General features: G+C 44.7%; 1 protein-coding gene across 2 annotated transcripts in view; it reads left to right on the top strand.

Annotated features, from left to right (window-relative positions):
- Nucleotides 1-27743, top strand: part of LOC147119992 (partitioning defective 3 homolog B-like) — a 1739115-nt gene that overhangs the window by 1149409 nt on the left and 561963 nt on the right. Inside the window, exon 18 of one of the 2 annotated variants that reach the window (XM_085985464.1) lies at nucleotides 22413-22650. In XM_085985464.1, coding sequence (XP_085841590.1) covers nucleotides 22413-22650 — 238 coding nt within the window. Of the gene's footprint in view, nucleotides 1-22409; nucleotides 22651-27743 lie in introns of both variants that reach the window. The other variant, XM_085985463.1, reaches the window with a different exon arrangement.

Here is a 27743-nt window from a genome sequence, read left to right as displayed (position 1 = left end):
TCACTCCTATAATAAACCGCTTGTGGTATAATAGCCAACATTTGTTTATATGACAGGCACGATGACTTCAACTCCACATTGCTGCTATTAATTTAAAAAAAATCTATAGACAAGGTCACAACAAATTAATTTTTCAGAGCAGAGCTAATATACAGTGATTTTTTTTTCTTTGTGTGGTTTATGATTCTGTTGAATCCTTTCCTCATGCTATATACAATGTCTTTTTGGAAAGAAATACATGAATAAATCTCTGCTTTCCGTTCACCACTTATTACCGCAGATTGGTGCAATATGATACATAGGAACAGGATTAGGCCATTCAGCCCCTCGAGCATGTTCCGCCATTCAGTTAGATCATGGCTGATCTGTATCTTAACTCCATCTGCCCGCCTTGGGTTCCATATCCCTTAATACTCTTACCTTACAAAAACCTATCAATCTCAGTTTTGAAATTTTCAATTGACCTCCAGCCTCAACAGCTTTTTGGGGGAGAGAGTTCCAGATTTCCACTACCCTTTGTGTGACGAAGTGTTTCCTGACATCACCCTTGAACGGCCTAGCTCTAATTTTAAGATTATGCCACCTGTTCTGGGCTCCCCCCACCAGAGGAAAGTGTTTCTCTCTATCTACCTTAATAATCTTAAACACCTCAATTATATTACCCCTTAATTTTCTGTACTCAAGGGAATACAGACCTAGTCTATGCAACCTGTCATCAATTTAACCCTTTTAGCCCTGGTATAATTCAAGTGAATCTGCACTGCACCCCATCCAAGGCCAGTACAGTATATCCTTCCTGAGGTGCGGTGCCCAGAACTGAACGCAGTACACTAGATACAGTCTAACCAGAGCTCTGTACAACTGAAGCATAACTTCCAGCATTTCAGCCCCCTTGAGATAAAGGCCAACGTTCCATTAGCATTTTAAATTATTTTTTGTACCTGTCCACTAGATTTTCCCGCAAAGACGACTTGTTCAGTAACCAAAGGTCTTGTCTGTCTTTGCTTCTCGGTCACGTATACAGCCTCTTGTGCGCGCAGACGTGCTAATGTGAAACTGAGACAGTGGCTTTTCTTTCTGTACAGCAACCAATTAACAATTTTAAAACAAAAGTTGTTGGAATTTTTGATAGGTCTTCAAGTTGCAGAACTGCTGGATCACGTTCGCTCTGTGACCTGTCGATGATAGGAATTGCATCTGAGGCGAAGAACGCCCTTTGTAAAGTCAGCAGTTAATATCTACACTAAGGCCGTTTACAAAAGCGATCGGCAGGTCCCTCTAAAGAGAGGCGACCGGTAGCTCACATGATATAAATGAGAATATTAAATGTCCCTCTGCGTTCATAATACTCCTCTTTAAAATAAAATATAAACAAACTCAATTACTTATTTATAAAGCGCCGACAGTTATTATAATCAGAAAACATTCTGGATGACAAAGAAATAGGATTTTTATTCCCACTTGTGAGGCCAAGTAATACGTATTGTGGAAATACAAATCCCATGTCAATTCCCTTCCATTACAAATCCTTAAATTATTTATGCACTGTTTGCACAATACCATCACCACAAAATAGTCAGTATTGAAGGGAGAGGTCGCAAAATGCTGCTCTGCTATAATGAATATTTAAGGATGATCAGAAAGTAATTTTTTTCCCATTCCACCAATAAATTTGTAGATTTTTTTTGGTTGGTGAATTGGTTCAAAATAAATGATTTCCTGCTACATTTGTAGGGAACCCTCATCCCTTGGTTACCATTGTTTACTTAGCAATAATTAGTGTAGTGTCCGTGTGTAGATAAAGACACTGAAGACAGGAGTTGGTTCATAGGTATTTACTAAGCAAGTCTGGGGGGGGTTCTAAAGGATATACACAATACACAGGCTTATATAGCCCAAGTGGCAATTACTGGCATTACGCACACCTGGGGCTCTTAAAGGCACATACACCACAATTCCTCCCCTTCTAGCTAACTAGTACATCATATTTTAAGTAATTATTAATTACATGTTATATGCAAAATAATATACATTGCTGTATTAATTAATTATAAGTTAGTCTCTCAGGAGGCTTCCTGACTCGGTCCGGATAACGCCTCGGGGGTGTAGTAGTTTCTGGTGGTGTAGTAGGTTCTTCTGGCAAGGCTGATTCGGCTTGAAGGCCAGTTTCGGGTTCATCGGGTTCCAGTATCACCGGATCGGAGGTAGATATGGGTATCTCTACTTCATCGTTAGATGTATAGCGTGGTGGTGTAGGTTGTCCCTTTTCGGATGACTTGATGATTTGGTCAGCATGGCGCCTTATTATGCTTTCTCCGATGTCCACGGTATACATCAGTGGTCCTAGTCGTGTGCAGATAGTTCCAGGCTGCCATTTCTCGGTACGGTAGTCCCGGGCCAAAACCGGTTGGCCTATCTGGAAGGCCCTAGTTGGCCTTTCATTCATGCCCTGAAACTGCCGGTTCTCCACGTCCCTTCGGATGTTGGGCTTGACCAAATCCAGCCGGCATCTTAGGTTTCTATTGTAGAACATCATGGCGGGAGTTTGGTTTATAACCATATGTGTTGCATTCCTATATGCAAATAAGAAGTTATCCACCTTGTGCTGAAGTTTTATGTTTTCATTACCCATGGCCTTTATGGCCTTCTTAAAGGTCTGGACAAACCTTTCAGCCAATCCATTGGTGGCGGGATGGTATGGGGCGGACGTGTAGTGCTTTACCCCATTGTTCTTTAAGAACTTTCTGAATTCTTCGGACACAAATTGCGGTCCATTATCAGAACATATCTGTTCCGGCAGCCCATTCCTGGCAAATATGGTCCTTAATACTGTGATGGTTTTTTCCGTGGTGGTGGAGGACATCTTTATTACCTCCAGCCACTTGGAGTGTGCATCAATTGCGATTAAGAACATTGAATCCATAAATGGACCAGCAAAGTCGATGTGCACCCTTTGCCAGGGAGATGAGGGCCACTCCCATGGATGTAGAGGGGCCTGTGGCGGAGCATTTTGGACCTTCTGGCATCCTAGGCAGCTCTTGGTCATGTCTTCGATGTCTCCATCGATACCTGGCCACCATACAAACGCCCTAGCTAGGTTCTTCATTTTCACTCCACCCAGATGCCCCTCGTGAAGCTCCTTTAGCACTTTATCCTGGAGTTTGGGTGGAATCACCACTCTGGATCCACACATCAAGGTTCCTCGGCACACTGACAGCTGTTCTCTTCTTTGTGAGAATGCTGGCAACAGTGGTTCGCCATGTGCTGGCCATCCCTTCATTGTTAAATCGTAGACCCGTGAGAGAGTAGGGTCATTTCTGGTCTCCCTTTCAATGGCAGAATTTGTCACCGGTAGACATTCCACTATGGTAGAGTGGAATATCTCTACTGGGTCTACTGTAGGTGCCTCTTCTATCGTTGGCAACGGCAGGCGCGATAAACTGTCAGCATTCCCATGCTGTTTTGACCCTTTGTATTCAATGTTGTATTGGTGTGCCCCTAGAAAAAGGGACCACCTCTGTAGTCTTTGTGCCGTCATAATGGGGACACCTTTCTTAGGGTTGAATATGGAGATGAGGGGTTGATGGTCAGTCAGCAAGGTAAATTTTTGTCCGTGTAGGTAATGGTTGAATTTCTTCACTCCCCATACCAGGCTGAGTGCTTCCCTGTCTATCTGGGAATAGTTACGCTCAGCTGAGTTCAATGAGCATGACGCAAAAGCTATCGGCCGTTCCGAGCCATCAGGGAATCTATGGGACAATACCGCTCCTATGCCGTAAGGGGATGCATCGCACGCCAGTCTGATTGGTAGTGATGGGTTGTAATGAGCCAAAACTTTCTCGGATGTGATTAAGTCTTTACATTTATGGAAGGGACGTTTACAGTCTTCGTTCCATTTCCAAATCACTCCTGTCTGTAGAAGATCATTAAGAGGGTGTAGAATAGTTGATAAGTTCGGTAAAAATTTATGATAGTAATTTATTAATCCCAGGAATGACCTCAATTGTGAAACATTTTCAGGTGCTGGGGCTTTTATAACTGCTTCCATTTTTTCAGGTGACTTATGCAACCCTTCCTTATTAATTATGTGGCCACAATATGATATCTGATTTTGGAAAAATTCGCACTTGGGGCGATTTGCTCGTAGGCCCCGTTCTTTCAGCCTAGTGAGCACCTGCTCCAAATTGGCAAGGTGCTCGTTGTCGTTTTCTCCTGTTATAAGGATGTCGTCTAGGTAACACTGAGTCCCCGGAATCCCTTGCAGGACTTGCTCCATAGCTCTTTGCCAGATAGCTGGAGCTGATGCTACTCCAAAAACCAGTCGATTGTACTGGTACAGGCCTTTGTGTGTGTTTATTGTGAGATACTTTTTAGAGGTCTCCTCAACCTCCATCTGTAGATATGCCTGTGCCAAGTCAATTTTTGTGAAACGTTTTCCTCCGGATAGTGAGGCGAAAATATCTTCTATCCTCGGAAGAGGATACTGTACCGTGTGAAGGACCGGGTTTACAGTCACCTTAAAGTCCCCACAGATGCGAATTTTTCTCTGTTCCTCAGAGTTATTTTTCAATGCTTTTTTCATGACTGGAACGATGGGTGTTGCCCATTCGCTCCAATCTATTTTGGATAATACGCCTGCCTTTTCCAAATTCTCCAGCTCTGCCTCGACTGCCGGACGTATTGCGTATGGCACCGGTCTTGCCTTAAAAAATTTTGGAATTGCTGCATCTTCCACTTTTATTGAGGCGGTGATGCCTTTCAAGGTTCCTAGTTTCTCTTGAAACACTTCTTTGGCGTTGGCCAAGATGTCTTTTAATCGTTCAGGTATGATGTCATCCTTGTTTTTTTCCTTACTGGTCACCGTCAGTGCCTGAATGGAGTGCCAGTCTAAACGTATCTTCCTTATCCATTCACGTCCCAACAACGGTGGACCACCATCTTGTAGAATGTATAAATACAACTTTTGTATTTCTTTGCCATTGTATACCACAGGCACCTTTATTTTTCCTTTGGGGTATACTTTCTGCCCCGTATATGTTTTTAAGATAATGGATGTGTCTTTTAGAGGTATATGCGAAAATAGCCTCTCGTAATCTCGTCGATTTATTACGGTTAGAGCTGATCCTGTATCTAGCTCCATTTTAACTGGGGACCCTGCTATTATGAGGGTAACCCAAATGGTCTGGTAATCTTCATTGGCAATTACATTATGTAATTTGAGAGAGCTTAGTCTCTTGTTCCCGGAGTCGCTATCGCTCTTCTGGTCTTTGGAGCTACTGTCCGTCATCATTTGTACCTTTCTGTGCTTTTCCTTATTGATTCTTTTCCCGTTAGTGGATTTTTTATTTTCAGATCGGCATACACGTGGAATGTGTCCCATCTTTCCGCATCGCCTGCATGCTTTTTCTTTGAACCAGCAATCCCTCTGGTCATGGTTGGATCTGCCGCAACGATAACATCTCTTGAAACCCCGCGTCATTTCATGGGTGCCGAAGTCCTGTGGCCTTTGCTGTATCTTTGCCGCTCCTATTGCACTGAAAGCCTTGTCCAGCGTTAAATCTTTTCCAGAAGATACCTTTTTTTGTGTTTCTACACTTAGGGGATCGCAGATGAATTTGTCTTGCAGAGAATCTGCCAGTCCTGCCTCGAATTGGCAGTGTAGGGTATCAACAATCTCCTCAAAATTCTTGTCCATCGGTTCGGCTGGAGTGATTAAGTTGCGTAACAGCTTGTATGTTTCTGCGCCCATTAGATCCAGAAGCACTGAAGCTTTTTTTTCATCTTCTATTCCATTTGCGGTGCAAAACACCTCCACTCTTTCTACATATGTGGTCCAATTCTCTATCTTGTTATCAAAAACATCAATATTGCCAAAGTTAGGCTCTGTTTCGTTATCAAAAGCATCAATATTGCCAGACTTAGGCATTTCAAAAAAAAATATGGCGCTTCCCGCGCTATTTTTTTTTTTCTCTCTGTAGCAACGATATGGCGCTTCCTGCGCTTTCCCGCCGCTGCTACTGATAACAACGCTGTTTTACTGTGGTTTCCGTTTATTCACTGTTGGAGACTCGTTCCCGACGGAGGTCTAAACGCTGACCTGCTTGCTGCGCCGGCCATCTCCCGAGTGCACCCTCCCAGTCCGTTATTGCTTGCCTCCGATTTCGCTGCCTGTCTCAGCTGTAGAGCCCGACGCTGGAGCCCCAGCCTGATGCCCAGGAAGGATTAGCGCAGTACCTGCCACCAGCTTGGCCAGCTGGTGAAACCACAGTTTCTATAACTTCCTTGAGTCTTCTGGACGCTGGAGGAATCGATGTCCTTGAGGTGCTGCCGAATTGCAGGTAAGTCCGTTTCCACTTCGTCGCCACTGTAGTGTCCGTGTGTAGATAAAGACACTGAAGACAGGAGTTGGTTCATAGGTATTTACTAAGCAAGTCTGGGGGGGGTTCTAAAGGATATACACAATACACAGGCTTATATAGCCCAAGTGGCAATTACCGGCATTACGCACACCTGGGGCTCTTAAAGGCACATACACCACAATTGCACTTAAAGGCACATACACCACAATTAGGTCTACAACTGATAAAAAGATAGACTTATTATATTTATATAGCGCCTTTCGCGACCTCGGGACGCCCCAAAGCTTTTACAGCCAATGAAGTACTTTTTGAAGTACAGTCAATGTTGTAATGTGGGAAATGCAGCAGCCAATTTGCGCACAGCAAGATCCCACAAACAGCAATGTGATAATGACCAGATAATCTGTTTTAGCGATGTTTGTTGAAGGATAAATGTTGGGCAGGACACCTGGGAGAACTCCCCTGCTCTTCTTCAAATAGTGGCAGGGGATATTTTATGTCCACCTGAGAGGAGGGACGGGGTCTCGGTTTAACGTTTCATTCAAAATACGACACCTCAGACAATGCTACACTGCACTGGAGTGTTGGCCTTCATTTTTGTGCTCAAAGTCTCTGGAGTGGAACTTGAACCCACAGCCTTCTGACTCGGAGGCAAGAGTGCTACCCACTGAGCCACAGCTGACATCTAACGTTGCCTATAGCGTGTACCATGCTGACCACAGATCTGTTGGGCGCAACTCCAGATTTTCAGCAAAAAAAGAACTGACAGCTCTGCAATCAGTTTTTGTTCATAGCGGGGACCTGGATCGTCATACTTCATACTGTAGCAAACATCAGTGTTTCACTCCTAGTTAGGTATGGAGCTTGGCGAATAGTGTACTGACATAGATACCGCACTAATAGGTCATCAATCAAAAGCTGACTCGGGTCATCAACCACAGGCCCTATTTACTAAAAGCAGCATTGCAACTTTCTCTGCACCACTGCTAAAGCTTATGTGGTTCCTCTTGTGCCTTTGGACAAGAACTGAATGCAGCCCTCCGGCCTTTGAGTTAGAAGGTTCTGGGTTCAAGTCCCACTCCATGGACTTGAGCACAAAATCTAGGCTGACACTCCAGTGCAGTACTGAGGGAGTTTCGAAGCAGAGCAGAAGACTTTTCCCCGGTGTCCTGGCCAAGATTTATCCCTCAACCAACATCACTAAAATAGATTATCTAGTTATTCTCGCATTGCTGTTTGTGCAAATTGGCTGCCGCGTTTCCTACATTAGAACAGTGACTTCAAAAAAGTACTTAATTTGCTGTAAAGCACTTTGGGGACGTTCTTATATCACAAAAGTATTTTTTCTTTTGGGTCAAGTACTGAATGCAGTAATTCTTGCTCTTGGTCTGCGCTATGAATGATGTCATGGGAAACGCTCTTGCAGCATGTGTGAGTTAAAGTCCCAGTATCATCCATGGAAGTCGCCCGTGGCTGCTGGCAAGCGAAAGATTCAGAATTCTGAATGCATGACCATTGAGTCTGAATAAGGATCCCATCACTGGTAGGTTTCAGAGAGTTGCTAGTTTGGATCGTTTTACTCAGGATTCCCTTTGAAGTTAACATGAGCCCCTCCCATTTGTTTTATACCTTTCAGTAATCCCTTGGACTAAATTTGAACTATGATGTTCATAATTTCCTAATTGTAATTAAGTGAGAGTATGATTGTAAGCCCCATCAAAGTGGTGTTTTAAAAAAAAAAATTCAATCCTGGGATGTGGGCGTTGCTGGCAAGGCCAGCATTTATTGCCCATCGCTAATTGCCCTTGAGAAGGTGGTGGTGAGCCACCGCCTTGAACCGCTGTAGTCCGTGTGGTGAAGGTACTCCCACAGTGCTGTTAGGGAGGGAGTTCCAGGATTTTGACCCAGCGACGATGAAGGAATGACGATATATTTCAAAGTCAAGATGGTGTGTAACTTGAAGGGAACTTGGAGATGATGGTGTTCCCATACGCCTGCTGCCCTTGGGAGATGCTGTTGAAGAAGCCTTGGCGAGTTGCTGCAGTGCATCTTGTAGATGGTACACACTGCAACTACAGTGCACCAGTAATGGAGGGAGTGAATGTTTAAGGTGGTAGATGGGGTGCCAATCAAATGGGCTGCTTTGTCCTGGATGGTATCGAGCTTCTTGAGTGTTGTTGGAGCTGCACTCATCCAGGCAAGTGGAGAGTATTCCATCACACTTCTGACTTGTGTCTTGTAGATGGTGGAAAGGCTTTGGGGAGTCGGGAGGTGAGCCACAGTATACCCAGTCTCTGACCTGCTCTTGTAGCCACAGTATTTGTGTGGCTGGTCCAGTTAAGTTTCTGGTCAATGGTGACCCCAAGGATGTTGTTGGTGGGGGCTTCGCGATGGTAATGCTGTTGAATGTCAAGGGGCGGTGGTTAGAATCTCGCTTTTTGGAGATATTCATTGCCTGGCCCTTGTGTGGTGCGAATGTTACCTGCCACTTATCAGCCCAAGCCTGAATGTCGTCCAGGTCTTGCTGCATTTGGGCATGGACTGCTTCATTATCTGAGGAGTTGCGAATGGAACTGAACAGTGTGCAATCATCAGCGAACATCCCCACTTCTGACCTTATGATGGAGGGAAGGTCATTGATGAATCAGCTGATGATGGCTGGGCCAAGGACACTGCCCCGAGGAACTTCTGCAGTGATGTCCTGGGGCTTAGATGATTGACCTCCAACAACCACAACCATCTTCCTTTGTGCTAGGTATGACTCCAGCCAGTGGAGAGTTTTCCCCCTGATTCCCGTTGACGCCAATTTTACTAGGGCTCTTTGATGCCACACTCAGTCAAAAGCTGCCTTGATGTCAAGGGCAGTCTCTCTCACCTCACCTCTGGAATTCAGCCCATTTGTCCATGTTTGGACCAAGGCTGTAATGAGGTCTGGAGCTGAATGGTCCTGGTGGAACCCAAACTGAGCATCAGTGAGCAGGTTATTGGTGAGTAAGTGCCGCTTGCTAGCACTGTCGATGACACCTTCCATTACTTTGCTGAAGATTGAGAGTAGACTGATGGGGCGGTAATTGGCCGGATTGGATTTGTTCTGCTTTTTGTGGACAGGACCTACCTGGGCAGTTTTCCACATTGTCGGGTCGATGCCAATGTTATAGCTGTACTGGAACAGTTTGGCCAGTTCTGGAGCACAAGTCTTCAGCACTATAGCCAGGATGTTGTCAGGACCCATAGCCTTTGCTGTATCCAGTGTGCTCAGACATTTCTTGATATCACGTGGAGTGAATCGAATTGGCTGAAGACTGGCTTCTGTGATGGTGGGGACCCCCAGAGGAGGCCGATATGGATCATCCACTCGGTACTTCTGGCTGAAGGTGGTAGCAAATGCTTCAGCCTTGTCTTGTGCACTTACATGCTGGGCTCCAGCATCATTGAGGATGGGGATATTCATGGAGCCTCCTCCTCCCATTAGTTGTTTAGTTGTCCACCAGCATTCATGACTGGATGTGGCAGGACAGCAGAGCTTTGATCTGATCCGTTGATTGTGGGATCGCTTAGTTCTGTCTATAGCATGCTGCTTCCGCTGTTTAGCATGCATGTAGTCCTGTGTTGCAGCTTCCCTAGTTTGGCACCTCATTTTTAGCTATTCCTGATGCTGGTCCTGACATGCTCTTCCGCACTCCTCATTGAATCAGGGTTGGTCCCCTGGCTTGATGGTAATGGTAGAGTGAGGGATATGCCGAGCCATGAGGTTACAGATTGTTGTGGAATACAATTCTGCTGCTGCTGATGGCCCACAGCATCTCATGGATACCTAGTTTTGAGCTGCTAGATCTGTTCTGAATCTATCCCATTTAGCACAGTGGTAGTGCCACACAACACGATGGAGGGTGTCTTCAGTGTCAAGATGGGATTTCGTCTCCACAAGGACTGTGCAGTGGTCACTGCTACCAATGCTGTCGTGGACAGGTGCTTCTGCGACAAGTAGATCAGTGAAGACATTCAAGTAGGTTTTTCCCTTGTGTTGGTTCTCTCACGACCTGCCGCAGTCCTAGCTCTTATGTTCATTAATAAATAGACATTCTTGTTATGAACACAGCTAGCTTTTGCTAGACACTTTTGTTGAGCACATGTGGACTAGGTACAGTATCTGTAGAGGCTTCCATCTTGACTGCTGCCTTGTGGATAGCCTAGTGCCTCATGGGTAATGTAGTCTTAATATACATACAGCTGGGTAGTGTAGTCTTATACATACAGCTATATACAGCTCTACGGCTCCACCTAGTGTCCACTATAGAATGACATGTTATTGATCATTACATCCCCCTTTCTTTGAGGTTTAGCAAAATCAATATCAATCAACTTTCAAGAAAACAATAAAGATAATATCAGTAACACTTTTGTTAGTGCTCTATAAACATAAACATTTTCAAAACAGTCAACATATTTTCAAAGCTTTACATTGTACTCAAAGATTAAGTCTATCAGACTTTTTTACTTCACGTGTGGATCTTCTCAACACGGGTAAGTCTGATGTGTCTTCATGAGATTGTTTTGGCGGTGAATGACAAGATGCAGTTGCAGCATTGTCATCAATCTGCTCTTGTATAGATCGAGGTCTCCTTGCGATCTTTGCCTGGAGAGGGTTTCAGTGTTTCCTTCACTCTTCATGCCATAACTCTCAATGTAGTCAATGCACTCTCGAAAAACTGCTGGCAGCTGGATCCCATCATACAGCATAGTCCTCTCAGCAGCCTCGGCTAATGGAACACCAAAGATTGGCCTGAGGAAAGAAGGAGTATCCACCGGAACTGCTTCCTGCTCTGGTGCAGGCTTCTTCTTTTTCTTTTTCTCTTTCCACTGCTTAACAACATCTGCTGCGGTTATATCTTTGGACTTTTTCTCCTTGTGTTTTTCCTCTTTGTGCTTTTCTTCCTTTGGCTTCTCTTTGACCTTAAAGTCTTTTTCTTTCTTCTTGGAGAAACTAGGCTTTTTGAAGACATGGATACCCTTTGGCCTTTTCATCCTTGATGGGCTCTCTGCTTCATCATCTGAGTCATCTGGTCTGCTTATGGCACAGTTTATACGGTAGACTCTCTTGACCAGTTCTAAGTCTTCACAAGCTTTGTCACCTAGTATCGAATCAAGTCTTTCAGCCACAACAGAAAACATGAGATGATGCACTTTGTCTTTGACTGTCACTTTAAGTCTGCATACACCTAAGCTATCTATTTTCTGTCCATTATAGCTCTTCAGTCGTACTGACTTTTTCTGTATTTTGGGCTTTTCTTTCATATTTTTTATGTCACTCATACTGATTAAGTTTGCTTTTGCCCCAGTGTCCAGTTTCAATGTAACTAATGCTCCATTTATCTGCAGTGGGATCATCCATTTGTCCACTTTTACTGCATTGACTTTATGTTCAGCATTGTCCATTTCTGAGGGCTGCACATTTTCTGTATCTTTTTTGATATTGTCACATGACACCATTCCTACAAAAAATGTCTCACTTAAATCAGTGTCCTCAATCACATTAACTTGTTGCCCTTTCGTTGTTTTTACTTTTGAAAAGCATTGTTTGGCAAAGTGATTCTTTCCATTACACTTTGTGCACATTTTTCCAAACGCTGGGCATTGTCTTAACTGGTGTTTGTAACCACAGCGTTTACAATTAAAAATTTCATCCTCCGATTGCTTTTCATTTCTGTTCTGCCCATGTTTCTTCCCCTTATAGGACACAGCACCGACAGCAGCATTATCACTCATTACAATCGCATCATTATTGATTTCACTGAAAGTCTTCGCGTGCTTTCGAGCTAGCTCACTGGCTTGGCATATTTTCACCGCATTTTCCAAATTTAGTTCGGTTTCTCTCAACAGACGTTCCCTGACTTTTTTATCATGAATACCAAACACAATCTGGTCACGAATCATGGATGCTTTGAGCTCAGAGAAATTACATGTCTGTGCTTTCAGTTTCAGATCAGTTATAAAGCTATCAAAAGTCTCATTTTGTTGCTGTGTCCGAGAACGGAAGATGTATCTTTCATACGTCTCATTCTTTTTGGGAGAGCAATGTGCATCAAATTTTTTGAGCACATCTTCTAATTTTTCTCTGTTCTCCTCTGAATTAAATACAAATGTATTAAATGCCTCTATCGCCTGTGGGCCTGCAACCGTAAGCAGCAACGCTATCTTCCTTGCGTCTGGCTTCGTACCGAATCCGATGGCTGCAATGTAGAGTTCGAATTGTTGTTTAAGAGTCTGCCAATTGTAGTCGATGTTTCCTGTGAATTTCAAACGCTCTGGTGGCTTCAAATTCTCCATGTCGCTTTTCACAATTTTCAGCAGATCTTCACCATCCTGGTACCATCTTATGTTCATTTATAAATAGACATTCTTATTATGAACACAGCTAGCTTTTGCTAGACACTTTTGTTGAGCACATGTGGACTAGGTACAGTATCTGTCGAGGCTTCCATCTTGACTGCTGCCTTGTGGGTAGCTTAGTGCCTCATGGGTAATGTAGTCTTAATATACATACAGCTGGGTAGTGCAGGCTTATACATACAGCTCTACAGCTCCACCTAATGTCCACTATAGAATGACATGTTATTGATCATTACACTAGCCTGGCAGCTATGTCCTTCAGGACTTGGCCAGCTTGGTCAGTAGTGGTGCTACCAAACCACTCTTGGTGATGGACCTCTTGGTGAAGTACCCCACCCAGAGTACACTCTGTGCCCTTCAGTGCTTCTTCCAAGTGGTGTTCAACATGGAGGAGTACTGATTCATCCGCTGAGGGAGGGCAGTAGGTGGTAATCAGCAGGAGGTTTCCTTGCCTATGCTTGACCTGAAGCTATGAGACTTCATGGAGTCCAGAGTCAATGTTGAGAACACCCATAGCCACACCTTCCCGACTGTATATCACTGCCACCACCTCTGGTGGGTCGGTCCTGCTGGTGGAGCAGGACATACCCAGGGATGGTGATAGAGGAATCTGGGACATTGGCTGAAAGGTATGATTCTGTGAGTATGACTGTCAGGCTGTTGCTTGACTTGTCCCATGAACTGTAGCATCTTTAGTGATGGCCTAGATAATTGTTCATTGTCATTGAGCACGATTTTAAAAATCCCTTCCTTGTTTATTTGAGTTCTAACCGTGTTCAAAATGAATAAACTGGTTTTCTCTGATATAACGTGGCTATTTTTGGCTCTATATTTCACCCCACCCCACCCCAGCCCAGCCCAGATTTTCAGCCTTTTAACACTAAAAATAAAAGCTTAAAAGACTCAAATGTAAAAATTTGGCAATAAAACCTGACTCTAATGGTGCTTAAAATAGTGCTCCAGTTAAAGATTTTCTTTTGAATTTATAACCAGCTCCTGTAGTGAGAATAGAACATTTACATTTTAAAAAGCAGAGTGCACAGATGTGATATACAGACCGTTTAATGCTATTACTAATCTGTCTCTGACTCAGGATTTTTTCCTGCTGACACTGGGTGCCTGCAGCGGGAAAGCATTCAGTTCCTCTTAAATGGTGTGTACCCCTTACCCTAATCACCACAGAATTAACCCTCCTCCCCAAAATTGTAAGGGTGGGGTGTCCGACCTGGAGTACGAATATCACCTCACACTGATGGTCAACGCTATCATCTGCAATCAGATGTTGTCTTTAGGAAAGACTACAAATCCAGCCTACCTACTCTTAATTTAGAAAACTGGGCCCACCTGTTGCAATTGGTAACCGCAGTCCACTTACTGTAATTAGTGGAATTAATTTTCTGCCAATTATAGTTGATTAGTTAGATAAATAGTTGTAAACTATTGGAGGAATCCAGAACAAGGGGCATAAGCTTAAAATGAGAGCTTGGCCGTTCAGTGGTGATGTCAGGAAGCACTTCTTCATGCAAAGGGTGGCAGAAATCTGGAACACACTCCCCTACAAAAAGCTGTTGAGGCTGGGGGGGTCAATTGAAAATGTCAAAACTGATAGATTTTTGTTAGGTAAGGGTATTAAGGGATATGGAACCAAGGTGGGTAGATGGACTTGAGATACAGATCAGCCATGATCTAATTGAATGGCGGAACAGGCTGGAGGAGTATTCAGGTTTTTGAATAGCCTATTCCTGTTGCTATCAGACAAGTCAAGGTAGAATCTTGAGTGATTGCCCAACAATAACATTGAAGTTTGGAATTGTGTTATTTTAGTGTTATACATTCAACTGGATTTTCGACTGAAGGGTAACACATACTGTGCAGGTTAAAAAAATATATTTTGTTGATGGAGTCGAAGCTTCATTTACATGCAAAATCCGTTATTTATAGATATCAAGGAAAGATACTATTCACCTTGAATTATTTCTAATCCTGGTTTTCTTCGTCCTTTCTTGAAGGTGGTCACTGTTACTAGAATATGGTTTTACAGGTGCTTTGTGCCTGTTTGTACCTCACATAAAATGGGCACTTTTCATGTTTTGAGCCCGTCCGTGACAGTCAGCGGGTTGTTCAACCGCAAAGGGCTTCACGGCCAAGCCCAATTCTGTCAGATGATTGCAAGATAATAACGCACAAGAAAGGCAGTTCGGCCCATCTTACTTCATCCATCCCTACGATCCACCCATCATAGAAAACAATTGTTTACTTGGAACATCTCACTTTCAAAGAGTACAAATAAAATTCTAACGGCTACTAATTCTAACAGCTACTAAAATGTATCAGTCAGTTATATACTGCAGTTATATAATAAGTAAAGTGGGATAATAATCTAGCCAGTGGGTTAGTTGTGCAGCTGCTCCAATGCAGGATCTTACTCTTGCGTGTAACATTCCATTATTGTCATAGAATCATAGAATCGTACAGCACAAAATGAGGCCATTTGGCCCATTGTGCCTGAGCCGGCTCTCTGAAAGAGCGATCCAATTAGTCCCATGACCTACTCTTTCCCCATAGCCCTGCAAATGAGGGCATATAGGAACATGGGGAGTAGGCCATTCAGCCCCCTCAACCTGCTCTGCCATTCAATAAGATCATGACTAATCTGTACCTCAAATCCATTTACCTGTCTTGGTTCCATATCCCTTAATACCCTCACGTAATAAAAATCTATTAATCTCAGTTTTTGACATTTTCAGTTGACCCCTAGCTTCAACAGCTTTTTGAAGAGGAAATTTCCAGAATTCCACTACCCTTTGTGTAAAACAGTGGTTCCTGACATCACCCCCTGAACGGCCTTAATGTTAAGGTTATGCCTCCTTGTTCTGGACTCCGCTACCAGAGGAAATAGTTTCTCTCTACCCAACGAGTGGTTAGAATATGGAACTCGCCATCAGGAGTAGTTGAGGCGAATAGCATAGATTACTTTAAGGGGAAGCTAGATAAGTACATAAGAACATAAGAAATAGGAGCAGGAGTAGGCCAATTGGCCCCTCGAGCCCGCTCCGCCATTCAATAAGATCATGGCTGATCTGATCCTAACCTCAAATCTACTTCCACTCTCCATCCCACCCGAACCCATGTGATCTCCCGGGAGAGGCGAAAAACCAGATAAAAAACCCAATGGCCAATTTGGGAGAAAAAATCTGGGAAATTCCTCTCCGACCCATCTAGGCGATCGAAATTTGTCCAGGAGATCACTCTGTCCCTGTATTTCCTGCAGTACTTACCTTCTGTAAAAGGTGATCTCCACCCCAGCCAGGAACAGGCCCAATTTACTCTTGAAGGACTCCTAGCTGGCAGCCTGTTCCCGAGGTCTCCACTAATCCCTGTGAATAGAACCATCTCCTGAAATCTAACACAGAATTAGAACACAAGAAGTAGGAGCAGGACCAGGCTACACAACCCCTGGGCCCGCTCCGCCACCCACAGGGCCATGACCGATCCGAACCTAAACTCGTGTCCAATTTCCTGCCCGCTCCCCGTAACCCCTAATTCCCTTTACTTCTAGGAAACTGTCTATTTCTGTTTTAAATTTATTTAATGATGTAGCTTCCACAGCTTTCTGGGGCAGCAAATTCCACAGACCTACTACCCTCTGAGTGAAGAAGTTTCTCCTCATCTCAGTTTTGAAAGAGCAGCCCCTTATTCTAAGATTATGCCCCCTAGTTCTAGTTTCACCCATCATTGGGAACATCCTCACCGCAGCCACCCGATCAAGCCCCCTTCACAATCTTATATGTTTCAATAAGATCGCCTCTCATTCTTCTGAACTCCAATGAGTAGAGTCCCAATCTACTCAACCTCTCCTCATATGTCCACCCCCTCATCCCCGGGATTAACCGAGTGAACCTTCTTTCTACTGCCTCGAGAGCAAGTATGTCTTTTCTTAAGTATGGACACCAAAACTGTATGCAGTATTCCAGGTGCGGTCTCACCAATAACTTGTATAACTGCAGCAATACCTCCCTGTTTTTATATTCTATCCCCCTAGCAATAAAAGCCAACATTCCATTGGCCTTCTTGATCACCTGCTGCACCTGCATACTAACTTTTTGAGTTTCGTGCACCAGGACCCCCAGATCCCTTTGTATTGCAGTACTTTCCAGTTTCTTGCCATTAAGATAATAACTTGTTCTATGATTTTTCCTGCCAAAGTGCATAACCTCACACTTTCCAGTATTGTATTCCATCTGCCAAATCTCTGCCCACTTACTTAGCCTGTCTATGTCCCTTTGCAGGTTTTTTATGTCCTCCTCACTCACTACTTTCCCTCCCATCTTTGTATCATCTGCAAACTTTGATATGTTACACTCGGTCCCCTCCTCCAAATCGTTAATATAGATTGTAAAGAGTTGGGGACCCAACACTGACCCCTGCGGAACACCACTAGTTACTGATTGCCAGTCTGAGAATGAACCATTTATCCCAACTCTCTGCTTTCTGTTAGATAACCAATCCTCCACCCATGCCAGAATATTACCCCAAATCCTGTGATTTTTTATCTTGAGCAATAATCTTTTGTGTGGCACCTTGTCAAATGCCTTTTGGAAGTCCAAATACACTACATCCACTGGTTCCCCTTTATCCACCCTGTATGTTACGTCCTCAAAGAACTCAAGCAAATTTGTCAAACATGACTTCCCCTTCATAAAACCATGCTGACTTTGTCCTATTAAATTATGTTTATCCAAAGTCCCGTTACTGTCTCCTTAAAAATGGACGCCAAAATTTTACCAACCACAGATGTTAGGCTAACTGGCCTATAGTTTCCAGCCTTCTGCCTACTCCCCTTTTTAAATAAGGGTGTTACATTAGCAGTTTTCCAATCTGCCGGGACCTTTGCTGAGTCCAGGGAGTTTTGGAAAATTATTACCAATGCATCCACAATCCCTACCGCCACTTCCCTCAAGATCCTAGGATGTAAGCCATCGGGTCCAGGGGATTTATCCGCCTTGAGTCCCATTATTTTACCAAGTACCACTTCCTTAGTGATTTTAATCGTATTTAGCTCCTCCCCCCCTAGAGCCCCCTGTTTGTCCAGTGTTGGGATACTCTTAGTGTCCTCTACCGTAAAGACTGAAACAAAATATTTGTTCAGCGCTTTTGCCATCTCCATGTTTCCCACCATTAATTTCCCGGTCTCATCCTCTAAGGGACCAACATTTACTTTAGCCACCCTTTTTCTTTTTATATAACTATAGAAACTTTTGCTATCTGTTTTTATATTTTTTGCTAATTTACTTTCATAATCTATCTTCCCTTTCTTAATCAGTCTTTTAGTTATTTTTTGCTGTCTTTTGAAGACTTCCCAATCTTCTAGCCTCCCACTAGATTTGGCTACCTTATATGCCCTTGTTTTTAGTCGGATACTATCCTTAATTACTTTACTTAGCCACGGATGGCTATCTTTTCTTTTACACCTTTTTTTCCTCAGTGGAATATATATTTTTTGGAAGTTGTAAAATAACTCCTTAAATGTACACCACTGCTCATGTACCGTCTTACCCTTTAATCTATTTTCCCAGTCCACTCTAATCAATTCCGCTCTCATACCTTCATAGTCTCCTTTATTCAAGCTCAGTACGCTTGTTTGAGATCCAACCTTCTCACCCTCTAATTGAATATGGAATTCAACCATGTTATGGTCACTCATTCCAAGGGGATCCTTTACTAGGACATTTTTAATTAATCCTGACTCGTTACACAGGACCAGATCTAAGGTTGCTTGCCCCCTGGTCGGTTCAGTTACATACTGCTCAAGAAACCCATCCCTAATACACTCAATGAACTCTTCCTCAAGGCTGCCCTGCTCAATTTGATTTGTCCAATTAATATGATAGTTAAAATCCCCCATAATTATAGCTGTTCCCTTATTACAAGCCCCAACTATTTCCTGATTAATACTCCGTCCAACAGAGTTGCAACTGTTAGGAGGCCTATAGACTACGCCCACTAGTGTTTTTTTCCCCTTACTATTCCTTATCTCCACCCAAACTGTTTCACTATCCTGATCCTTTGACCCAATATCATTTCTCTGTATTACAGTGATTCCTTCCTTTATTAACATAGCCACCCCACCTCCCCTTCCTTCCTGCCTGTCCTTCCTGATTGTTAAATACCCTGGTATGTTTAATTCCCAGTCATGGTCACCCTGCAGCCATGTTTCTGTAATGGCCACAAGATCATACCCATATGTAGTTATTTGTGCCGTTAACTCGTCTATTTTGTTACAAATGCTACGTGCATTCAGATAAAGAACTTTCAAATATGTTTTGTGACACTTAGTTCCTGCTTTTTCCCCTTTTACTACTTTACCTTTTACTCCATACCTTCTGTCCCTTCCTGACACGCTCTGGTTTTTAATTCCCCTACTGCTACCTAGGTCTATGACCTTCTCCGTTGTCATTTTCATTATTTGCTCTCTAGAAACCTCCCCCCCACTAATTAGTTTAAAGCCCTCTCTACAGCCCTAGTTATATGATTCGCCAGGATTCTAGTCCCAGCACTGGACAAGTGAAGTCTGTCCCAATGGAACAGCTCCCTCCTGTCCCAGTACTGATGCCAGTGTCCCAAGAAGCAAAACCCATTTCTCCCACACCAGTCTTTGAGCCACGCATTTAACTCTTTAATTTTATTTATCCTAGCCAAATTCACTCGTGGCTCAGGTAATAATCCAGAGATTATTACCCTTGAGGTTCTGTTTTTTAATTTGACCCCTAGTTGCTCATACTCCTTTAACAGAACCTTCTTCCTTGTCCTATCTACATCGTTTGCACCAACATGGACCACGACAACTGGATCCTCCCCCTCCCACTCCAAGTTTCTTTCCAGCCCAGAAGAGATGTCCTTAACCCTGGCAACACAGCCTTCGGGACTCCCTCTCTCGACTGCAGAGAACCCTATCTATCCCCCTAATGATACTATCCCCTACCACTACAACATTTCTTTTTACTCCCCCCTCTTGAATGGCCTCCTGTTCCACGGTGCTGTGGCCAGGTTGCTCATCCCCCCTGCAGTCCCCGCTCCCGCCCTCACAGGGAGTAAGAACCTCGAACCTGTTTGACAAGAGCAAGGGCTGCGGCTCCTCCAACACTACCTCCTGGATCCCCTTACCTGCCTCATTCATAGTCACACCGTCCTGTCCCTGACCACGGGCTACATCTGAATTAATTAATTTCATAGGTGTGACTACCTTCTGAAACATAGAGTCCAGGTACTTCTCCCTCTCCCTGATGTGCCGCAGTGTCTGAAGCTCGGTCTCAAGCTCATTAACACGGAGCCTGAGTTCCTCTAGCAGCAAACACTTATCGCAAATGTAATCACCGTGAGCCTCAATGGGGTCCACCGGCTCCCACATTTCGCAACAGTAACACATCACCTGTTCACCCATTTCTATGTAATTAATTTAATTTCTTATTATTAGTTATGAAGACCCTCTGCCCCGATATAGATGATGAATATCACACCACTATTTAATAGGACTTACCAACTTATAAAGGTGTTACAGAGAAGGAAGAGGACCTACCAACCAGCTGATCACCTACCTCCCTTTTGAATGCTGTCTCGCTGCTCCGCTTCCGCAGTGCTGACTAAGCCTGAGAGTGGGAAACAAAACAGGACAGAAACACCCCCTCACCTCCCACTTGCCCGAACTCTCTCACTTACCAAACTCCCCTTGCACTCAACGCCACCACACTCGCGTTGCCGCACTCGGCCCGCCCCTTTTTAAACCCGGATTCTACTTCCAGTTTAAACTCCCCAACAGTTTAATTTACTTTAATAAATTAAACTTACTTCAGAAAATTAAATTTACCCTTCACTTAAACTCACTAAATAAACTTAAATAACTTTTCTCTCACTTACCAAACTCTCCTTGCACTCAACGCCACCGCACTCACGGTGAAAGGAATGAGGGAGAAAGGAATAGAAGGATATGTTGATAGTGATAGATGAAGTAGGGTGGGAGGAGGCTCATGTGGAGTATAAACACTAGCATAGACAAGTTGGGCTGAATGTCCTGTTTCTGTGCTGTACATTTTATGTAATTCTCTCTACCCTGTCGATCCTTTAATCACCTCAGTCACCTCAGTTGGATCACCACTTAATCTGTTTGCTGATGCCATAGCAGATACCAGTAGCCAGGGTGTTGTATGCAATTTACATGCTCACTGAAGGATTCAGATATGTGTCACTTCTAAAACTTGGCACCATCTCTGCGCACTTTTTTAAACTCCAACCCGTGAGACAAATTGCACCCGGTTGGAGTTTTTGCTTTTCATTGACTGCTTCCTTCTGGATTAGGCACTGAGTTTTGAGTACAATCTTTTAAGATGTTTGTGTGTTTTGCTTGAGTCTGTTTTGGGTATTGTTAACTTTAACTTTCTTATTGAGACTGCTGAAGAATTTTGTTGAAGATAACTGTCTCTAATGGAAAGATTTGAAGAACTGTAACTTCATAAATGAATATCTGAACTGAATCAAAGAATTTTAAAGGCATGAGAAGCAAAGTAAAACTGAATTGAATTGTTAATAAAACTTTGGTCATTTTTTTTAAGATGACTTTGAAATTGTAGTCGACAGCGCTTTAGAGGTTTTATAAATGATAGGACCTAAGATTCCATGTTTTCACCATCTCCTCCTTCACTCCACTCAGTTTCTGATCTCTGCTTTGCTGCTGTGGGAAGGCTTAAAGTGTAGGCTGGGTATCACATCTCAGCCAAATAGAAAGAAAAGAAAGTCTTGCATTTCTATAGCGCCTTTCACAACCTCAGGACGTCCCAAAGTGCTTTACAGCCAATTAAGTATTTTTAAGTGTAGTCACTGTTGTAATGCAGGAAGCGCAGCAGCCAATTGGCGCACAGCAAGGTCCCATAAACAGCAATGTGATAATGACCAAATAATCTGCTTTAGTGAAATAACAACAGAAAATGCTGGAAAAACTCAGCAGGCCAGGCAACATCTGTGGAGAGAGAAATAGAGTCAACGTTTCGAGTCGAAATGGTGACTCTATTTCTCTCTCCACGGATGTTGCCTGGCCTGCTGAGTTTTTCCAGCATTTTCTGTTGTTATTTCGGATTTCCAGCATCTGCAGTATTTCGCTATGGTATCTGTTTTAGTGATGTTGGTTGAAGGATAAATATTGGCCAGGACTCCGAGGAGAACTCCTCTGCTCTTCTTCGAAATAGTGTCATGGGGTCTTTTATATCCTCCTGACAGGGCAGACAGGGCCTCGGTTTAATGTCTCAGCCGAAAGACGGCACCTCCGACGGCGCAGCACTCCCTCAGTACTGCACTGGGAGTGTCAGCCTAGATATTGCGCTCAAGTCTCTAGAGTGGGTCTTGAACCCATAACCTTCTTACTCATAAATAGGAAAATTGAAGGAAAATGAATTACCCTCCGCTACTCTCACTCATTCCTAGCAGTTGGTTTTAGAATATTGATGGAATAAACTTGATTGGAGATTGCCTGTCAATGTGTTGGATGGAGAATGGTGCAAGTGATGGGAAAACCAGAAAAGAGTGGAAAATACATTTAAAAAAAAATTCAAAATGACTAAGCAGTGATGATTTATTTTTTACACATCTATATATTTTGTTTATCTACTGCAGCAGATTCTGAAGACAGCTCCCAGTCAGGCTGTGAGACCCCAGGCAGCGAATCCGCATTTCAGGGGACCGCGGAGCTTGAGGACGTGGAGAGCTCGGACAGTAAGACAAAGAAAGAGAAAAAGAAGAAAGACAAAAAAAAGAAAGTGAAAACAAAAGGAAAGGAAAAAGACAAAGAGAAGAAGAAGGAAAATGAGAGTCAAGAAAAGAAAGCTAAGAAGAAAGGATTTGGAGCAATGCTTAGGTATTGAATGGAATTTTCAATGCATGAGTTAACCTGATTTTATATATTTTATAGCCTGATTTATTCCATTCAGGGGTGATATCAGGAAGCACTTCTTCACACAAAGCGTAGTTGAAATCTGGAACTCTCCCCTAAAAAGCTGTTGAGGCTGGGGGTAATTAAAAATTTCAAAACTGCGATGATAGATTTTTGTTAGACAAGGGTATTAAGGGATATGGAACCAAGGTGTGTACATAAGAACATAAGAAATAGGAGCAGGGGTAGGCTATTTGGCCCTTCGAGCCTGCTCCGCCATTCAATGAGATTGTGGCTGATCTTCTTCCTCAACTCCAGCTTCCCTATCCCCATATCCCTTGGTTCCTTTAGTATCCAAAAACCTATCAATTTCTGTCTTGAATATACTCAACGACCGAGTATCCACAGCCCTCTGGGGTACATGGAGTTAAGATAGAGAAGCCATGATCTAATTGAATGGGGGAATAGGCTCGAAGGGCTGAATGGCCTCCTCCTGTTCCTATGTTCCTGTATATTCTAATTTCCAGCTAGCCCTATGGGATGAGCAGGAGCCTTTTCTACATAACTCTGATACAAGATTAGAATTGGTATGGGTTTGATGATAATGATATCAGCATTGATCTGTTGAGCTGCAAAAGGTTTTACAGACATAAAAGTTTTTTATTGATGATTAGGAACCCATGTTTGAATTTTAGGATCAGAGGCCTTAGGATTTGAGTGTTCATGAAATTGATTCATTCTGGTAACCCAGAACTTAGTGCAAGTTTCTCTAGACTGGCTGTTGCGAATCTCCACCCAGTTGGTTTTCCTTGATTTTCCACAAGCTCACCCAGATTTTCAACCCAGATTTTCAACCAGTTTAGTAAGACCACTCTTGTGTTTTTTTTTTCCAAATCTCGGAGGCCCAAGGTTCGATCCTTACCCTGTGCTGAGCTATTCTCAATCTGCTGCTCGTGGATATGCTACATTTTGTCTTGGAAGTTACAGCTGGGGAATATTAATGAGTTTCCATTCAACAACAACTTGCATTTATATAGTGCCTTCAACATAGTTGACACTGAGCCACATAAGGAGATATTAGGACTTGCGACCTAAAGCGTGGTTAAAGTTGTAGATTTTAAAGGGCATCTTAAAGGAGGTAGAGAGAGGTAGAAAGCCGGAGAGGTTTCGGGAGGGAATCCAGAGTTTAGGGCCGAGACAGCTGAAGGCGCGGCCACCAATGGTGGAGCGAAGGAAATCGTGTATGCTCTAGAGGCCAGAAGTGGAGCAACGCGGAGATCTCGGAGGGTTGTAGGGCTGGAGGAGGGATAGGGAGGGGCGAGGTCATGGGGGGGGGGGAGGGATTTGAAAACAAGGATGAGAATTTTAAATTTGAGGCGTTGCTGGACCGAGAGCCAATGTCGGTCAGCGAGCACAGAGTTACTGTGCTCAGGATACGGGCAGCAGAGTTTTGGATGAGCTGAAGTTTCTGATTTATTACCCAGTGATCCCTGTTGGAAAACATGTGTGTGGATGTTGGATAAGAGCAAGATTGAGCTTGGCTGTGATGTCCCCTATACATGAATATCCACGATGAAGGAGAGCTACTTGGATGAGATACTAGGACGGTGCCCATGCTTGTGGACGTCACTTCAGCATAAAGCACCATCTTCAGGAGAGATGGGGAAAAAGTGGAGGTGGAGGGAGGTAATGGGCAAATGAGAAATCTTCAAAACGACCTCTTATTCATGCAGATCAAATTTTAGACAAAGGCTTATTGGTCATACTTGCTCCTTTTCCACTCATCACTAGCCTAGATTTTCCAGTGATGCTACAAAATCAGGCATTGGTCAATCAGGCAGTGGGGAATGAGAACAACATCCATAACACAGGATCTCTGCCCACTTTAGCACCAGTCCCAATTTTTAATGGCCAGAATTTCATTTTAACAGATGCAGTTAAAATCTGTTTTCCTACATATTTGTTTTGCTGTTGCCAACTTCTTGTCACGCATGTGTTGAGGGACTGTCATTTGCCCCAGCTCTCTTCAATGGTTTCTCAATCGGTAATTCCCCAGGACTTCTCCTCTACCCTTGTTTGTTTGAGGAAGAAGAAGCGACCAAGTGACTGAGGAATATAATACCAGAGTATATAGTTAGAAGCACTCCTTACTCCATATGCCTGTGTAATCATGTTTTGCTTTCCAAAGGAAGCCTTACACAGAGTAAGGACACAGACCAGCTCTGATAAAAGAAAATTAACTTGTATTTCTACAGCACCTTTCACATCCTCAGGACATCCCAAAGTGCTTTACAGCCAATGAAGTATTTTTGAAGCGTAGTCACTGTTGTAATGTAGGAAAGGCGGCAGCCAATTTGTGCATAGCAAGCTCCCGCAAACGGCAATGTGATAATACTGTAACTGGATATTCTGTTTTAGTGGTGTTGGTTGAGGAATAAATATTGTCCAGCACAGAGGGGAGAACTTCCCCGCTCTTCTTCGAAATAGTGTCATGGGATCTTTTATGTCCACCAGAGGGTTGGTTGAATCCTTCATCCGATCAACTGCACCTCTGACAGTGCAGCGCTCCCTTAGTACTGCACTGGGAGTGTCAGTCTGGATACTTTACATTGGCTGTAAAGCATTTTGGAACATCCCAAGGTTGTGAAAGCTGCTATAGAAATGCAAGTCTTTATTTATTTCAGCGTTCTCTGTCTCTAGCGCGCGCCCTCTCCGTCTCTAGCGCACGCCCTCTCCGTCTCTAGCGCGCGCCCGCTCCGTCTCTAGCGCGCACGTGCTCCATCTCTAGCGCGCGCCCACTCCGTCTCTCGCGCGCCCCCTCTCCGTCTCTAGCGCGCCCCCTCTCCGTCTCTAGCGCGCGCCCTCTCTGTCTCACATTCTCACACACACTCTCCCGCTCGCACTCTCTCTCACACGCTCCCTCTCACACGTTCCCCCTCTCTCATGCTCTCCCTCTTACACATGCTCCCTCTTTCACTCTCTCTCTCCCCCCTCTCGCTTGCAAACACTCTCTCTCTCTCACTCTCTCCCTCTCCCATACACACTCTCTCTCACACTCTCTCCCTCCCCCTCACACACACTCTCTCTCATACTCTCTCTCTCATACTCTCTCTTTCACTCTCTCTCACACACTCTCTCACACTCTCACACACTCTCTCTCACTCTCTCTCTCACACACTCTCTCTCACACACTCTCTCACACTCTCTCTCACACACTCTCTCTCACACTCTCTCACTCTCTCACACTCTCTCACACACTCTCTCTCACACACTCTCTCACTCTCTCACACACTCTCTCACACTCTCACACTCTCTCTCACACTCTCTCTCACACTCTCTCACACACTCTCTCACACACTCTCTCACACACTCTCTGACACTCACACACACACTTTCAAACGCACACTTTCACACGCACACTCACTCGCACACTCTCTCGCTCACACTCTCTCTCACACTCTCCCTCTCACATACTCTCCTCACACACTCCCTCTCACACTCACATTCTCTCGCTCTTATACGCGCTCTCGCACTCTCTCTCGCTCTCCCTCTGACACGCTCTCTCACACACACTCTCTCTCACACTCTCCCTCTCACACACTCTCCCTCTCACACTCACGCTCTCTCGCTCTTATACGCGCTCTCGCACGCTCTCTCGCTCACTCTCTCACACACTCTCCTTTTCACACTCACGCTCTCTCGCTCTCCACCTCACACGCTCTCTCGCTCTCCCTCTCATGCTCTCCCTCTCGCACGCTCCCCCCTCTCATGCTCTCCCTCTCTCATGCTCTCCTTCTCACACACGCTCCCTCTCTCTTTCACTCTCTCACTCTCTCTCCCTCTCTCTCTCTCACACACATACTCTCTCACACACTCTCACACACTCTCACACTCTCTCTCACACTCTCTCTCTCACACACTCTCTCTCACACACACTCTCTCGCTCACACACTCTCTCGCTCACACTCTCTCACACACTCTCTCTCTGACAATCTCTTTCACTCTCTCATACTTTCTCTCACTCTCGCTCTCTCACACGCACACTTTCACACGCACACTCTCGCACGCTCTCACTCGCACGCTCTCACTCGCACACTCTCACACACTCTCCCTCTCGCACTCTCTCTCGCTCTCACACGCCCCCTCGCTCTCCCTCTCTCACGCTCTCCCTCTCTCACGCTCTCCCTCTCGCGCTCCCTCTCGCACGCTCTCCCTCTCTCGCGCTGCCTCTCTCGCGCTCCCCCCCTCGCGCTCACCCTCTCTCGCGCTCACCCTCTCTCGCGCTCCCCCCCTCGCGCTCCCCCTCTCGCACGCTCTCCCTCTCACACGCTCTCTCGCTCTCCCTCTCTCACGCTCTCTCGCGCTCCCCCCTCGCGCTCCCCCCCTCCCGCGCTCCCCCTCCCGCGCTCCCTCTCCCACGCTCTCCCTCTCACACACGCTCCCTCTCTCTTTCACTCTCTCACCCTCTCTCCCGCTCTCTCTCTCTCTCTCACAAACACTCTCTCTCACACTCTCTCCCTCTCCCTCGCATACACACTCACTCTCATACTCTTTCACTCTCCCTCTCACACTCTCTCTCGCACACACACTCTCTCACACACACACACTCTCACACACACACTCTCTCACAGACACTCTCGCTGTCTCTCTCTCTCTCTCACACGCACACATTCACATGCACACTTTCACTCGCACACTCTCACTCGCACACTCTCTCGCTCACACTCTCACACTCTCTCACACACTCTCCCTCTCACTCTCTCTCGCTCTCTCACGCTATCGCTCTCCTCTCACACGCTCTCCCCCCTCACGCTCTCCCCCTCTCACGCTCTCCCCCTCTCACGCTCCCCCTCTCGACTCGCTAATCACTCTCACTCGCTTCACTCTCTCTCTCTCACAAACACTCTCTCTCACACTCTCTACCTCCTCACACACTCACACTCTCATACTCTCTCTTCAGCTCTCTCTCTCGGTCGATCGGTCTCTCGACACTCTCTCTCACTCTCTCTCTCTCTCTCACACTCTCTCACACACTCTCTCACACGACTCTCAGCTCTCTCACACTCTCTCACACACTC

Source organism: Somniosus microcephalus, chromosome 4 (assembly GCF_052327205.1).
Source record: "Somniosus microcephalus isolate GS21.2 chromosome 4, FLI_Smic_1.0, whole genome shotgun sequence".
In the NCBI taxonomy this organism is placed as follows: domain Eukaryota; kingdom Metazoa; phylum Chordata; class Chondrichthyes; order Squaliformes; family Somniosidae; genus Somniosus; species Somniosus microcephalus.
The sequence above is the reverse complement of the archived record's forward strand: the minus strand, read 5'-3'. Positions and strand labels throughout refer to the sequence as shown.